The sequence below is a fragment of the Garra rufa genome, chromosome 10 (genome assembly GCF_049309525.1).
Source record: "Garra rufa chromosome 10, GarRuf1.0, whole genome shotgun sequence".
Taxonomy (NCBI): Eukaryota; Metazoa; Chordata; class Actinopteri; order Cypriniformes; family Cyprinidae; genus Garra; species Garra rufa.
The window spans coordinates 34,802,241-34,815,977 of NC_133370.1; the positions used below are offsets into that span (position 1 = coordinate 34,802,241).

At 34.6% G+C, this 13,737-nt stretch overlaps 1 protein-coding gene across 2 annotated transcripts in view; it reads right to left on the bottom strand.

Moving 5' to 3' along the window:
- ssbp3a (single stranded DNA binding protein 3a) overlaps positions 1-13,737 on the bottom strand; it is a 40,953-nt gene that overhangs the window by 8,901 nt on the left and 18,315 nt on the right. The window contains exons 5-10 of one of the 2 annotated variants that reach the window (XM_073848411.1): positions 6,848-6,937; positions 2,717-2,791; positions 2,472-2,531; positions 2,340-2,394; positions 2,128-2,201; positions 1,347-1,432 (exon numbers count right to left, since the gene is read on the bottom strand). In XM_073848411.1, coding sequence (XP_073704512.1) covers positions 1,347-1,432; positions 2,128-2,201; positions 2,340-2,394; positions 2,472-2,531; positions 2,717-2,791; positions 6,848-6,937 — 440 coding nt within the window. The remainder of the gene's footprint in view (positions 1-1,346; positions 1,433-2,127; positions 2,202-2,339; positions 2,395-2,471; positions 2,532-2,716; positions 2,792-6,847; positions 6,938-13,737) is intronic. The other variant, XM_073848413.1, reaches the window with a different exon arrangement.

A 13,737-nucleotide genomic window follows, 5' to 3' on the forward strand; every position in this document is an offset into this window, starting at 1 on the left:
ATGTATTAAAGCAACGCTTCAAAATCGAATGATTTACCTTGAAAGTTCAGTTTGATATCCAGCACTGAAATTATTAACATGATCAAAACTTTGCTGAAAAATATTGTACAGAATTTACTAAATGTCCTCTATCATCCGATTGAGAGTTTATACTTTTTTTTTTTTTTTAGCAAAAGGCCTTTTAGTATAATTTTTAAAAATTTCATTTTTTTCTGTGAAATCTTTACAGATTTTTATAAGTTAAAGGATGAATATTTGAAAATGGACACTTATTTGAGGAGTGAAGCGACTAGGTTTACTTGAATATCCATGCACCATTTAAAAAAAAAAGTCATGTTAAAATATGAGTATCAAATATGATGCATCAGGCCTTTGAGGAACGCGTATTTGTGCATTTCTCAATTATCATTGTATTGTATTGATTTATATGTGCCCCCACAATAAAAGCTACATAGATTTTATCATGAACTAATCTTTTAAATATAATCTTACTATATAGAGTGATACAGAGTCATATAGAGTGACATATGTGACCCTGGACCACAAAACCAGTCTTAAGTCGCTGGGGTATATTTGTAGCAATAGCCAAAAATATATTGTATGGGTCAAAATTATTGATTTTTCTTTTATGTCAAAAATCATTAGGAAATTAAGTAAAGATCATGTTCCATGAAGATTTTTTGTAAAATTCCTACTGTAAACCTATCAAAATGTAATTTTTGATTAGTAATATGCATTGCTAATAACTTAATTTGGACAACTTTAAAGGTGATTTTCTCAGTATTTGGATTTTTTGCACCCTTAGATTTCAGATTTTCAAATAGATGTATCTCGGCCAAATATTGTCCTATCCTAACAAACCATACATCAATAGAAAGCGTATTTATTGATCTTTCATATGATGTATATATCTCAGTTTTTTTAAATTTAACCTTATGACTGGTTTTGTGGTCCAGGGTCACATATGACATTTATTTGCATTTTATGTCAGTAATCTCTCCTACTCCTAAATAAACATACTCACTGATTTGCATTACAATATAAAACCCTGATGTGTCAGATGGGACACTCAACAGCAACAACAACAACAACAAAAACATTTTTAACAATTTATTTCAATAAAGGTTAAATAAAAGACTTTTCTGAATATTATTTAATGTCATTTTTAACAGGATTAAAATTCTCCTTTCCTAGTTTAATCTGCAGAGACAACATAAGAAAAAAGTAATTTGTATGTTAATGGCTTCTCTGTGTACTATAAAATAATTACTGTTTGTTGGAGCATCCCTGACCAGCCTGACATAATATAAATTTCCACAAATGCAATAGACTGGGAGTGTCCTTACATGTTCACCCCTGGCATTCCAGGGCCCATGGAGTTTGGAGGCCTCATTCCTCCTCCATAGTTCTGTAGTGATAACCAAGGATCAGACTATGATACCCAGCACCCCAAGAGGACAACATGAGAGAGGAGAGAACAGGGACACAGTTAGTTTAGAGGAAAATAGGCTGAACAAATGGATTGATGACTGATAAGATGCAGCAACCACTGTGAATGTGTGGATGCTGTACAAAAGACTGAATGAAGTTTTAAAATGAAAATGAAATTTTAAAATGTAATTTATTTCGGTGATGAAAAAAGCTGAATTTTTAGCCTTCAGCCTTCAATGTCACATGATACTTCATAAATCATTCTAATATGCTGAGCTGGTACTTGAGAAACATTTCTTATTATTATCAGTGTTTAAAACAGTTGCGTTGTTAAAACAGTTGTGTTGTGTTGTAATATATTTGTGAAAACGGGAATTTTTTTTTAGGATGCTTCGGATAAATAGTATTTATTTGAAGTAGGAATCTTTTGTAAAATTATAAACAACTTTAATGTCATGTTTGCTTCTTTGCTGAATAAATCTGTTAATTTCTCTTAAAAATCTGTGCATATGTATATAATACATTAAAAATACATTAAAAACTGAGGTTACAATAAATTGAGATACACTTGTTTTAGCTATACTGCCCAGTCCTAGTAGTGAGCAAAACTAATTGATGGGGTCTTAGGCAAAGATATTCAGATTTTCATGAATGACTGTTGTGAAGTTGAGCTTTAGGACAGTATGAGATTCAGACCTGTGGTCCCGGTCCCATGGGGCCCATTCCTCGAGGAGCATTCATTCTCTGCATAGGTGCAAGGTTTGGATGGCCTGACCAAATAATAACACCATTTTAAAATTTAACAGACCTGCACAAAATGACAATGCCAAATTTGCAAGTCTACTCTTAAAATACCCTAAATAAGCGACTTTCACCATTACCAAACACTGATCCTATTAGTCTCTTACCTGTTGGTCGTGTAGGGTCCATCATATTAGGAGGTAAAGGCTGCCCACCTGGCGGCTAAGAAACAAAGACAGTCAAGTGTTAAACACAAAGTTAATAAACACTGTTGTTTAAAACATTTTAATGTGTCTTACCGGGTTACCCATCCTGATGGGTGGCCGAGGTCCTCCAGCATAGCGAGGAGACATAAAAGGCTGGATATTGAAAAAAACAGTGACATTCAGTTAAAAAAAAAAAAAAAAACAATTTAACTGATTCCAAAGTTGAAAGAGATAGGAGGAAGGAAACTTTTGGGAAAAGCATATCAGGATGTGTGCAGGTAACATGCATAACCATATAAACGGAGAGAACATATGTACATGGATATGTGTGCTGTTACCTGTCCATGCGCCCCCATCATGTTAGAGTTGGGAGGTAGCTGAGTGTGAGGGGAGGGTTGGGAACCAGGTGGTCCCTGCAGAGAGGGGATGGGGAGGAAGAGGAGATTGCCATAGTATCAGCAGCCAAATGGCAAGAAAAAAAAGACAAAGTGCAAAGTCAAAGACTGGACAGGTGAAAGCGACAGGTGCAGATGAAGACAACAGAGCCAAAGGCAAAAGATAGTTTTACTGGGTTTGATGTGGACCTGATATTACTCTTAATTCTCACATGGTTTTGCTTCAAGACCCAGCTTTTAAACTGAACATCAAATAGCGACACAATACAGTACTTTATATTTATCTGTCTGTCTGTCGGTCTATCTGTCCATCCATCCATCCATCCATCCATCCATCCATCCATCCATCCATCCATCCATCCATCCATCCATCCATCCATCCATCCATCCATCCATCCATCCATCCACCGAATTACATTGCTTGTCGAATTTTTTTCCATTTTTCTTTATGTTTAAAGCTATAAATCATTTACATGTGTTCAAGATGTACAATACCTTTCAAATATTTGGTGTCAGTAAGATTAAGATTAAATATATTAATACTTCTATTCAGCAAGAACACAAATAATAATTAATAGTAACCGTAAAGACATTTATATTTTTTTCCTAAGAACATTTTACCAATTCCAAACCACATCAATCTTATCTACTATTCATTTTGTATTTAACCATTTATAAGTGATATAAAACTGTTGACAAGGGCTGGAAGTGAAATGCCTCATACTCAGTTGGGCATAATTATTAAGCAGGTTTTCTTTTACAGGTAAAATTTGCCAAAAAGTGATTTAACTCACACTGAAAAGTCAAAAAGTACTAAATGTCAATAATAAATATTCAAAACTAATGCAATACAGAAACTGCTAAATAAAATTATGACCACTTGACAGCAAACTGCTCATTGGCAGTGCTATACAACTATAGCACAAGAAGAGCTAAATAAACTTATCACTGCATCTAAACCAACAACATGTTTATTAGATTCTGTATCCATTCAATTACTGAAAGAGTTGCAGAAGAACCACTTCTCAATGTTATTAACTCGTTGTTATCTCTAGGTTATGTCCCAAAACACTTCAAGCTGGTGGTTATTAAGCCTAGAGAAGAAATCCCAACTAGATCCTAGTGAACTGGAAAATTACAGACCAAGGCTGCATTTCATAGCTACTTTTACTTGATCTTAGTGCTGCGTTCGACACTACATTTAAAGAGGAATGTCTGAAGAATAAATAATGTTTACACCAGAACTGTAATTGGTTTCCTTCTATCAAAATAATTGCATGAAACATACAAGTACGAAAACTCCACTGAAAATGGTTAAGTTGAGGCACATTAACTTGCTCTCAAAGGTGCATTTGTAAGGATCTATGTTTGAATGGGATTTTGTTCATATTAATAGCTTCTGATTCTGAAGTTACCAAGAGTTCAAATGTGCAGTATTGTAACACGTTACCACATTGACATCCGAATATATGTTTTACACTTCTTAAATAAAGACTTACAAACCTATGGAAATGTTTGTTATTGGCACTTAGAGGTCTGTTGTTTTAATTGTTTGAAAAGATAGCAAAAAGAAAGATTGTTAAGAACCAGAATCTAAAAGGTCCTCTTTAATCCTTCTTGAGTTACAGACATGCAAACTTGAGTCAAAAAAACAAGCGCTTTTGCTATTTTTAAAATATTACCAGTAGCATATAATCACACAAAGTCAACATATTTTACTGACAATTATGCTGCCAGTTCTAAATTCATTTTTGCACCCCTGTAAATTGTCAGTACATTATAGATAGATTGAGAATGACCAGCACCACATCATTTTATACTCTTTCAACAATTTATCTTCAAGAATCTGCCAGTAAGTTTGGGAGCATATTTGTAGTCTATCTCCAACCCTGAAAGGTCTGTCTTGCTTATTGCTGTATTGTTGACTCTTGTCCAGCTTGAACTGGTGCTGACTCCTAACAAATCTGTTCATAAAAGTTTTTCAAACAATCTGTTTTCATGTATATCCTAATCACAATCAAACAGCATTTGATTCTTATTAAGTGGGGTTCATTTAATAATTTTTGACTTTTCAGTGCGAGCTAAATCTCTTTTTTGGTGCATTTTCCCTGTAAAAGAACACCTCCTTAATAATTATGCACACCTGAGTATAATTTTTTTTTTCACTTCCAGCCCTTGTTAATGGTTGATGTGGTTTGGAATTAGTAAAAAAAATAACTTGCATAATAATTATGCACGCACTGTATAAAGCTACAAAAGATTTCTATATTTTAAATAAATGGTGTTCTTTTGAACTTTTTATTTATCAAAGAATCCTGAGAAAAATGCATCATGGTTTACACAAAAAATTATGTTTTTGTGAGCACCAAATCAGCATATTCAGGATATGAATATCATGTGACACTGAAGAATGGAGAAAATTCAGATTTGCACAGGAATAAAAGACATTTCAAAATATATTCCAATAAAAAAACGATTATTTTTCAAATTGTAATATTTCACAACATTATTATATTTTTTATCAAATAAATGCAGATATAGTGAGCATAAGACAGCATTGTGGTTGAATTATTTTTTGATCGATTTTGATTCTGCTCAGTTGATTGATAGATATTGCATAATATAACAGTATTAATGGTTTAGACATCATTTTATGCAGTAAGTTTCTATAGAATTTATCTTGAGAATATATCTTCAAAGAATTCTTCTTACCCTATTACTACCCTCACTAAATTTTGGTAGATTTATGCCAACAAACAAGAAAATCAATTTTCCAAATGAAGACACATAATAGCTTTTTTTTTTTTATTATTATTAATTTAAATAAAAATTGTTTTGCTTCTCATCAGGTTGTAAGGACATTAATTTATTTCTACAGAAAAACAATAGAATAATAATTAGGAACATGATTTTACAAATCATCATCCATGTCACCACTAGAGGGCAATGGGGTTTAACCATACTCTAAACCAGAAGTCGGCAACCTTATGGGCATTATCCTAAGTTCAATAACCCATTAATAAAAAAAAAATGCATGCTGTATTTATACAGTACATACGCATATTTAAATGTTTAAATAAAAATCTATATTTAATTATCATATAAATAGTTTCTGTAGTTTTTTAGATGCCTTGCGACTTTTAATAATCAATACTACATCGCTACATTATTTTCTCAGCTACAAGGAGGTAAAATCCCTGTTTTTGAAGTAACTAAACTCAACTTCACGATTTGTAGAGAGAGACAGACACAGGTAATTCCCACATGCAATTTCAATCTCTCTCTCTCTCTCTCCACAATGGCCATAATGAAGAAAAAAGTCTAACAGTTTTCATCACTAGATATAGAATTAAACTTCATGCTCTGCATCTGTGAACAGTAAACTACTTTGATTTAATTGAACTTCTCAATTTTTGTGACATTGACGAGAGTGCAAATGATTTGCAGGAGCCACCTGCATCTGTAGACAAGCGCAAGTTAATTCTTACACTTTAATAGTATTTATAGCTACTAACAGGCTGTATAACTATGAGAAATGATAACGTCAAAATGTACGTCGGTATGCCGTTTTCCCTATTGCTTGTGACGGTGATTATCCCTCTGCGTGTCACTGTTAGCACGAGTGCCATATGATTACAGCAAAACGCACAACTGGTCTGAGAAAGATTTCTCCAAATGCTTTCTTTGAAAATGTCATTATAAACATCTTTTCATCCACAAATATTTTCCTAGAACTCGTTATGATATTTTGATGAGTCACCCCCTCAGAAAACTCATGACTGATAAAGCGTTAACTCCACTGCTGAAGGTACATCCCACAAACACATTTAGTGGAACTCAGCAGGGCAATGGCGAACCCACTCTCAGAGTGGAGAATGTACATAATCCTGCCTGCCATTAGCGGCTAATGGTTGCAATCAGACCGGTTCCCTGCAGACACCCAGCTTGGCAGATGACCAGAGACTGGCATAATGGTTCCTCTATGAACCAGTGGCACGTGTCTGTGCACCTGAGAGCTGGATTGTTACGGATGGTTTATTGAGAGGGGTTAAAGGGTGAGGAGAAATGACTCACCTGAAAGAATCCGGGGGGCATAGGTCCACCTGGCATGCTGTCACTGGGTGGCATGTTGCCTAAGACTGGACTCGGGGCTGCAGCAGCACTCTGTAACGACAGGAAAAGAAAAACATATATGATTGTAATTAAAATATACACTAGTACTAGTAGTGAGTCTATGATACATTTTTTTAAGAAATGTACACTTCTATTCATCAAGAATGCATTGAATTAATCAGGTACTAATAATGTTATGAAAGATGTACAAAAGCTGAAAAATATATCATGGTTTCCACAAAATAACAAATGTTTCTTGAGCAGCAAATCAGCATATTAGAATGATTTCTGAAGGATCATGTGACACTGGAGACTGAAAATTCAGCTTTGCCATTACAGAAATAAATAACATTTAAACATACATAGAAATGGTTATTTTTGGTTAATTTGGTTATTTTTTGGTTAATATTGTAATCACAATAGTACTGTTTTACTGTATTTTTGATCAAATGAATGCAGCTTTTGTGAACATAAGAGAATTGGGCCACCACTATAGCATTCATGGTATATGTTATTCTCATTTAAGAGTTAGTCACCCCTAAATGTCATATAGAACTGAGGTTGGTCATTTTACAAGTCAATCAGATGGCTCTGTGTGGACTAGGCTTTAGCAGCATCTGTCAAACAGAACTGCATTACAGTAGCATTAACCCTGCGAAAAGCTGCTTCAATCATCACTACTCACTCTCAGTCTTTCACTGAGAGAACTCTGGTTGGGGGAACAGCTGGTCATTCTATCAAGTTCAGTCTTATGTGCTGTTACTATAGCGGCTCTGGGTCAGCGGGTGAAAGCTGATTACAACAAAGGTCAGGACTTAAAAGACTTAAGACAGGTGAGGCGACATCTTACACAGAAATCCCTTTAAGCAGATCATCTTGATACATCTGCTTCAAGTGGACAGTGAAGATATGGTTGGAGCTAAAATCTGCAGGAAATCTGCAGGACAATGGCTCTCTAGAGCCGAACTTTACAATAATGCATGATTTGTAAACAAATACATTTTAATGTTTGCATCACATATCCAGCTTCATATACACAGCTTTTAGTAATCTGACTCTGTAGCTCATCAGGTGTTGCACTTGTGATACGGAGTGCTCGGGTACAACTCCTGTAAAACAGTTCGACAACAAGCTCAATGTCAGGTAAAAAAATGGCATGGTTGCTTCAGCAAATGCATTTTTACCTCATGCTTTCACATTTGGTTTTAGTGTTCTGGATACATTGTTTTTAAATGTGATGGAGCATTAACCATTTAATGGACATTTCATAATCATTGATGTGTCATAGTACATGAACGAACCAATGTATAAAATGTTTGCACAGTCACATTTGTTTCATAGAAAATTAAACATGCTTTTTTAGTGCCACTCACTGGACTGCAGCAAAACAGGGCAAGCTTATCAACGTCCTCAGAGAGTCACCAGCTCAGCTCTGGGAGTACAGACAGACTGCATCAACAGATATCTCTCTACATCCTCATGTGGGACTCTCTAAACACTTACATGTATTGCTCTAGCAACAGTTTATCAACACTTCACAATCCTCTCAGACCCCTGAATTAGGCCAGAGGGACATAATTTAAGGCATTTCCTCAGCAGTCCAAACTAATCTCCTTTGTGAACACTGTTGTTCTCTCCATGACCAAATACTACAAACAGAGATTAACTGATGAGATTTACAAACTCCAAAAGAGTCCAGGCATAAAATGGCATTGGGTTTGACAAGTGATGAATCTGTGGATCAATTAAAAAATTCAGCAGAGACAAATCTCTGACACCAAGTTGGTTGATGAGAAGCACATTAATTCCTTAAAGACTGAAAATCAAGTTCTGGAGAAAACTGTCTGAAGAAAAGCATGTGTCAATGGATTGTATTTATATAGAACACTGCTAAAACAGAAAATGGACATAGTAAAGTCCATAAAACATATAAGTTTGAATGGCCCAAAATGTAGCTTTTTCTGGCCAAATGATGGCTAAATGATGGCTAACTAGACAGAGGAAAAAATAGTAGTAAAATCTTCAAACATTTATTTGACATGCAACAAAAGGGTCTACACAAAGAGTTATATGTAGACAACATCAAAATAATTAGTAGAAAAATTGTATGACTTTTTAGAGAAATAACTCTAAAACAAAGCATAACATATAGTTGTACTTGGGGATAGCATAAAAAAATTAAGAAATTAGTAGTAAGTAATGTTTATTATTACTTATAAAATGGTTAGTTCCACTCCTTGATGCGGATTGGTCATTAGCTGTGTTTTATTCATGATAAAGCATGACTATGACCGCATCACGCAATGGTTCGGTGTATCACTGTCTGCGCAACACCATTAGCAACATAAACAATCAACATAGTGTCAGAACTGTTTCAGTTACAGTGCAGCTTCAAAGAGCTCTAAACGATCCCAGCCGAGGAATAAGGGTCTTATCTAGCAAAATGATTGGTCATTTTCTTAAAAAAAAAAAAAAAAATTATATATATATATATATATATATATATATATATATATATATATATATATATACACGTTTTAACAACAAATGATCGTCTTGTGTAGCTCTGCGATGCGCATGTGTACTCCAAATCACCCTACATTGCTGTTTTACCTTTTTTTGTAAAGGGTGTTTGACGTTCACTTTGTAAAAACTGGGTTGGTTAGCAGTGATGCAGGACAATTTTGAAGTTGGAGAAGAAAATGAGACGGGAGTTTTTTGACATACCCTAACAGATTTACCCTTACAGTGCAGAGCACAGTGTCTTCTCGTCATCTGTTACAGTGTTTGAGGGACTCGTTTCAATGATCCAGAGTCGACTCTTTCTTTTGAGAGACAATAACTTTATACACGGTGCACTTTATACACAGATTTAAAACTTTGCAGGATGTTTTCATTCACTTAGAGCTGTGTTACACACTGCATAAGGTAATTTTCAAAAATTCATAATAAGGGCACTTTAAGGAAACCCAAAATGATAGCTAAAGGATCACCCCTTGGAGGCAACATTTCGACTTATGGCCTAGATTACTAAATTAAACCACCCCTTGACCCTACTTAGAACATCTGGCTGACAATCACAGAGTTAACTTAACACTATGATATTATTGATCATCAAAGAAAAAAAAACAAGTAAACAACAACACTAAATATGACGTTATTGATATGTGTAGTTTGTCTTGATCATTTATTTAAATTTAGGCTAGAAATAAAGACATTATACGTTTAAAAAAATGTTCCTAATGTAATATTTAAAAGTTAGTTTAGTTAGACTAAATTATATACAGTACAAGTCTTGATCACTGTTCTCCCCTGGCAGATAACTGACTTCCTGAGCCAATCTCACTTATCAGTCCATCGCAAACCCCTGTGGGGATCTCTGTACACGCCTACGGCACCACCCATCAGTTTAAACGACCAGTCAACTGCCAAGCTTCCTCTATCTCCTGCTTCTACTCATTCTCACATGGACGTAATAGTCATAATATTGCCTTCTGTGTTCACACATTCTCATCTGATATGGTTGTGATGGAGCTCAGGCAACACATATTAGATGGCACTTGAGACAGCAGACCTGTACCACAGACAGGCAGCGCCGCACTTCACGTTCTGCCAATACTGAATGAAAATCCTGGTCTAGCTCTGACATCAGTACACAAAAGATCCATCTTGCTAGATGATTGTGAAAACTAATATATTCATTTGATCCTGGGCTAAGAGGTACTTGATCGCCTTAGTGGCACATATGTAGGATATCTGCAAAGATGAGTGAGCTCATGTCCTGAGCCTGAGGACTATGTAACCTTGAAAATACAGTATGACAGAATAGCTATGGATTAGTGATACAGCACTCACATGATGTATTATACAGGAAGCAGAAGATCTGGAAGCACTCTAAAGTTTCAGTGTACACGGAATGTACCTGTACCAGTTGCAATAAAATACAGCTTACACAATCTCACAATCTGGCCATTCATGGTACACATTTTTTTGTAATAATACATCTAATGATTAGATCAGACTGACAATAGAGGCTGCTTTATATTTTGATCTAAAAAATAAATTCTTCACTTTTTTAGTTCGCCCTTACATCTAATCTGCTTGAGCATGTACTGTAGAAGGCATATTTTGGCGTGCTGTCCTGGGGGAGGGCTCCGGGCCCGGAATACAGGCCGAACCCAGAGAACTTCCCCTATCCCTAGTATGGGATAAAAACTGATTAGAAGTGGGGAGTTGGGGTGGAGGAGGAATGCCAAGAAACTGTCTGCTTATATATATGTTGTGCTGATTAGGATGATTGGCTAAACGAATTACACCTGTGCCTAATTGGTTGATTATCTGATCGTGCTCCTCCCGAATGACTGAAATTAAAGTAACTATAATACAGTCCAATCCAGAGGTTATTTTTAATTGTAACAATTTGGAAGTGACCACCTGTATAATCAAGGTTGTTTTCTCAGGAAACTGTGTATTGGTTCCTGAAAATTTCAGGGAACGTTTTGGCTCCCTTCATAATGTTTAGATTAGTTGTCTTTTAATTGGGTAATTCTTTGAAATTAATAGTTATTAATCTTTAATACCCTAACCAAAACCATATTATTGCATGTTATGCATATCATTTCATCACTGTCACAGTTAGAATTCTTATACACACATAATTTGAATAGATGACTGAGCAAATTCAAATGTGGTTTGCCTGGTAATAAATGACTTGTCATTTAATTAAAAAGGTATTAAAAACCCACGGCATTTCTCTTTTGAAACATGTTTTGTACCAACCCTGTTACATTCGGGTGTTTCAATGTTAAATGTTACAGGGTTGAAGGTCAGTGCAAAAAACTAATTAATGATGTCTTAAAATATCATCACATCAAGCAGCATTATACAACTCTGGTGAAGAATTCACTAAAACAATATCCATTTGGAAATTACCAGTACAATTTTACAATTACTTACAAATAAACAGCCGGTAACACTGAATTAAATATGACATTTTAAAGTAGAAAGACTGACATAACATTTTGTAAAACCCATTTCAATTATCGGTTTTATTTACAACTTCAAAAAATCTTGTTTTACAGTACACTGTAAAACCTTACTGTTTACAGGTACATTCTAACAGATGTATATTGTATTTTTATAAAACAGTAAAATGCTGTGTCTTTTACAAAATGTCTGTACATATACAGTATTTTTTTTGTTTTCAGTGAATTTGTATGTAGTTTAAAGCTTAACAAACATAAAATTTAAAAAAGCTTACTGAAGACAAATAAACTGGCAGAAACTAATTACAAGCGATAGGAAAAAAACTATAATAGAACAAAGACACAAATGAAATTACCTCCCTAATAAACTTCAAGCACTAGAAATAAGAAATACTACTCTATTAACATAAACAGGTTTCTTAGCATGCTATTACTTCAAGACTAAACTGCACAGATCTAATATGCTGATAAACACTTTTTCTTGCAAAACTGTTTACGATCACTTAAGACATAAACAACTGAGAATACTTGCAAAGATGGGTATTCTGACACAGATAGGTGTATATGACCATTTTTAAGTGTGTGTATTTACCTTTGCTTTTCTGACTTTTAGGCACTTTAGTCTTTAAATCAACCCTTGAAGTGGCCCAAGATCCAGGTAAGGCAAAGTGAATTCCAAGACAGGAGCAATACTGTGTATACTTCTAATACTTCTAATATACTTCTGTAAAAAGTTTTTTGGTCACATTTGGAAGAACAAAAAGGAAATAATATTACTGTATTATTTTTGCCTGAAAAAATGTTTTTAAAATCTTTTAACTTTTTTATTTCCTATTGCCACTACTGTTATGCAGAAAATTATGATATTTTTAATTATTTAATGGCGAGTTTAATCTTATTACAGTAAAAAAGAGCAAAAATTACAGTAATCCCCTGTATAAATACAATGAATTGCTGTAGACAACAGTTTAATACAGAAACATTCAGTATTTAAAGAGATTTCAGGAGGATACTGTAATAGTACTATACTGTAAATGTGTATTTACTGTAAATTTACAGTGAAAGGTTTTACTGTGGCATTGTTTTGTGCCAAAGCATCTAAATATTACATCTCACTCTATTTACAGCGTGAAATCGAATAGCTCTTTGGTTATTTTGCATTCAACTTATCACACAGAGTCCATTTAACAGTCAAAACACATTTGTTGTATTCCTATTGTCTGTCACTTCTGGACAGGTGTTACTGGTTTGCTTATTCACACATTTACTTTCCACATGGAGTGCTGGCCAACTCTGAATAGATGCATCACCCTTGTCTGTCTTCACAGAGCCACAGAGCAAGGAGATGAGTGCCATCTGCCTGGTAACAAAGCCTCTTAAAATGATGCCATCCATACATCTGAACTCATAAGAGCCAGATAAGATCCAACAGCCCAGTGGTTAAATGAATGATTATCAAATACTGAAAGAGGAGTACAAGAATTCACTGAGAAAACAGTGGACACACAAATTTGCTTTACTGAATGAACTGAATCAAAGCAAGCCATTATCTTCAGTCATATCCAACTGGAAATGAACAAGAACAGTTTTATACTTAAGGTTCCCTAAACTTAATTTCATAACGATTAGTAACCCTAACCATAATTAATGCACCTTTTTCACATTTCCGGTTTTCTCAGCAGCAGAGGTCATCATAGTTGGGTTAACTTCAAGAGCAGTGAATGGGACAGTACCACAAATATTTTTTTTTGCATTCCCATTTGCTCAAACAGCAAAAGAAAAACCCCATTATAGTGTTTTCACGACTTAAAAAAAAAAAAAACCACATACATAAAAAATATATATATAAATATAAAAAACATTCAA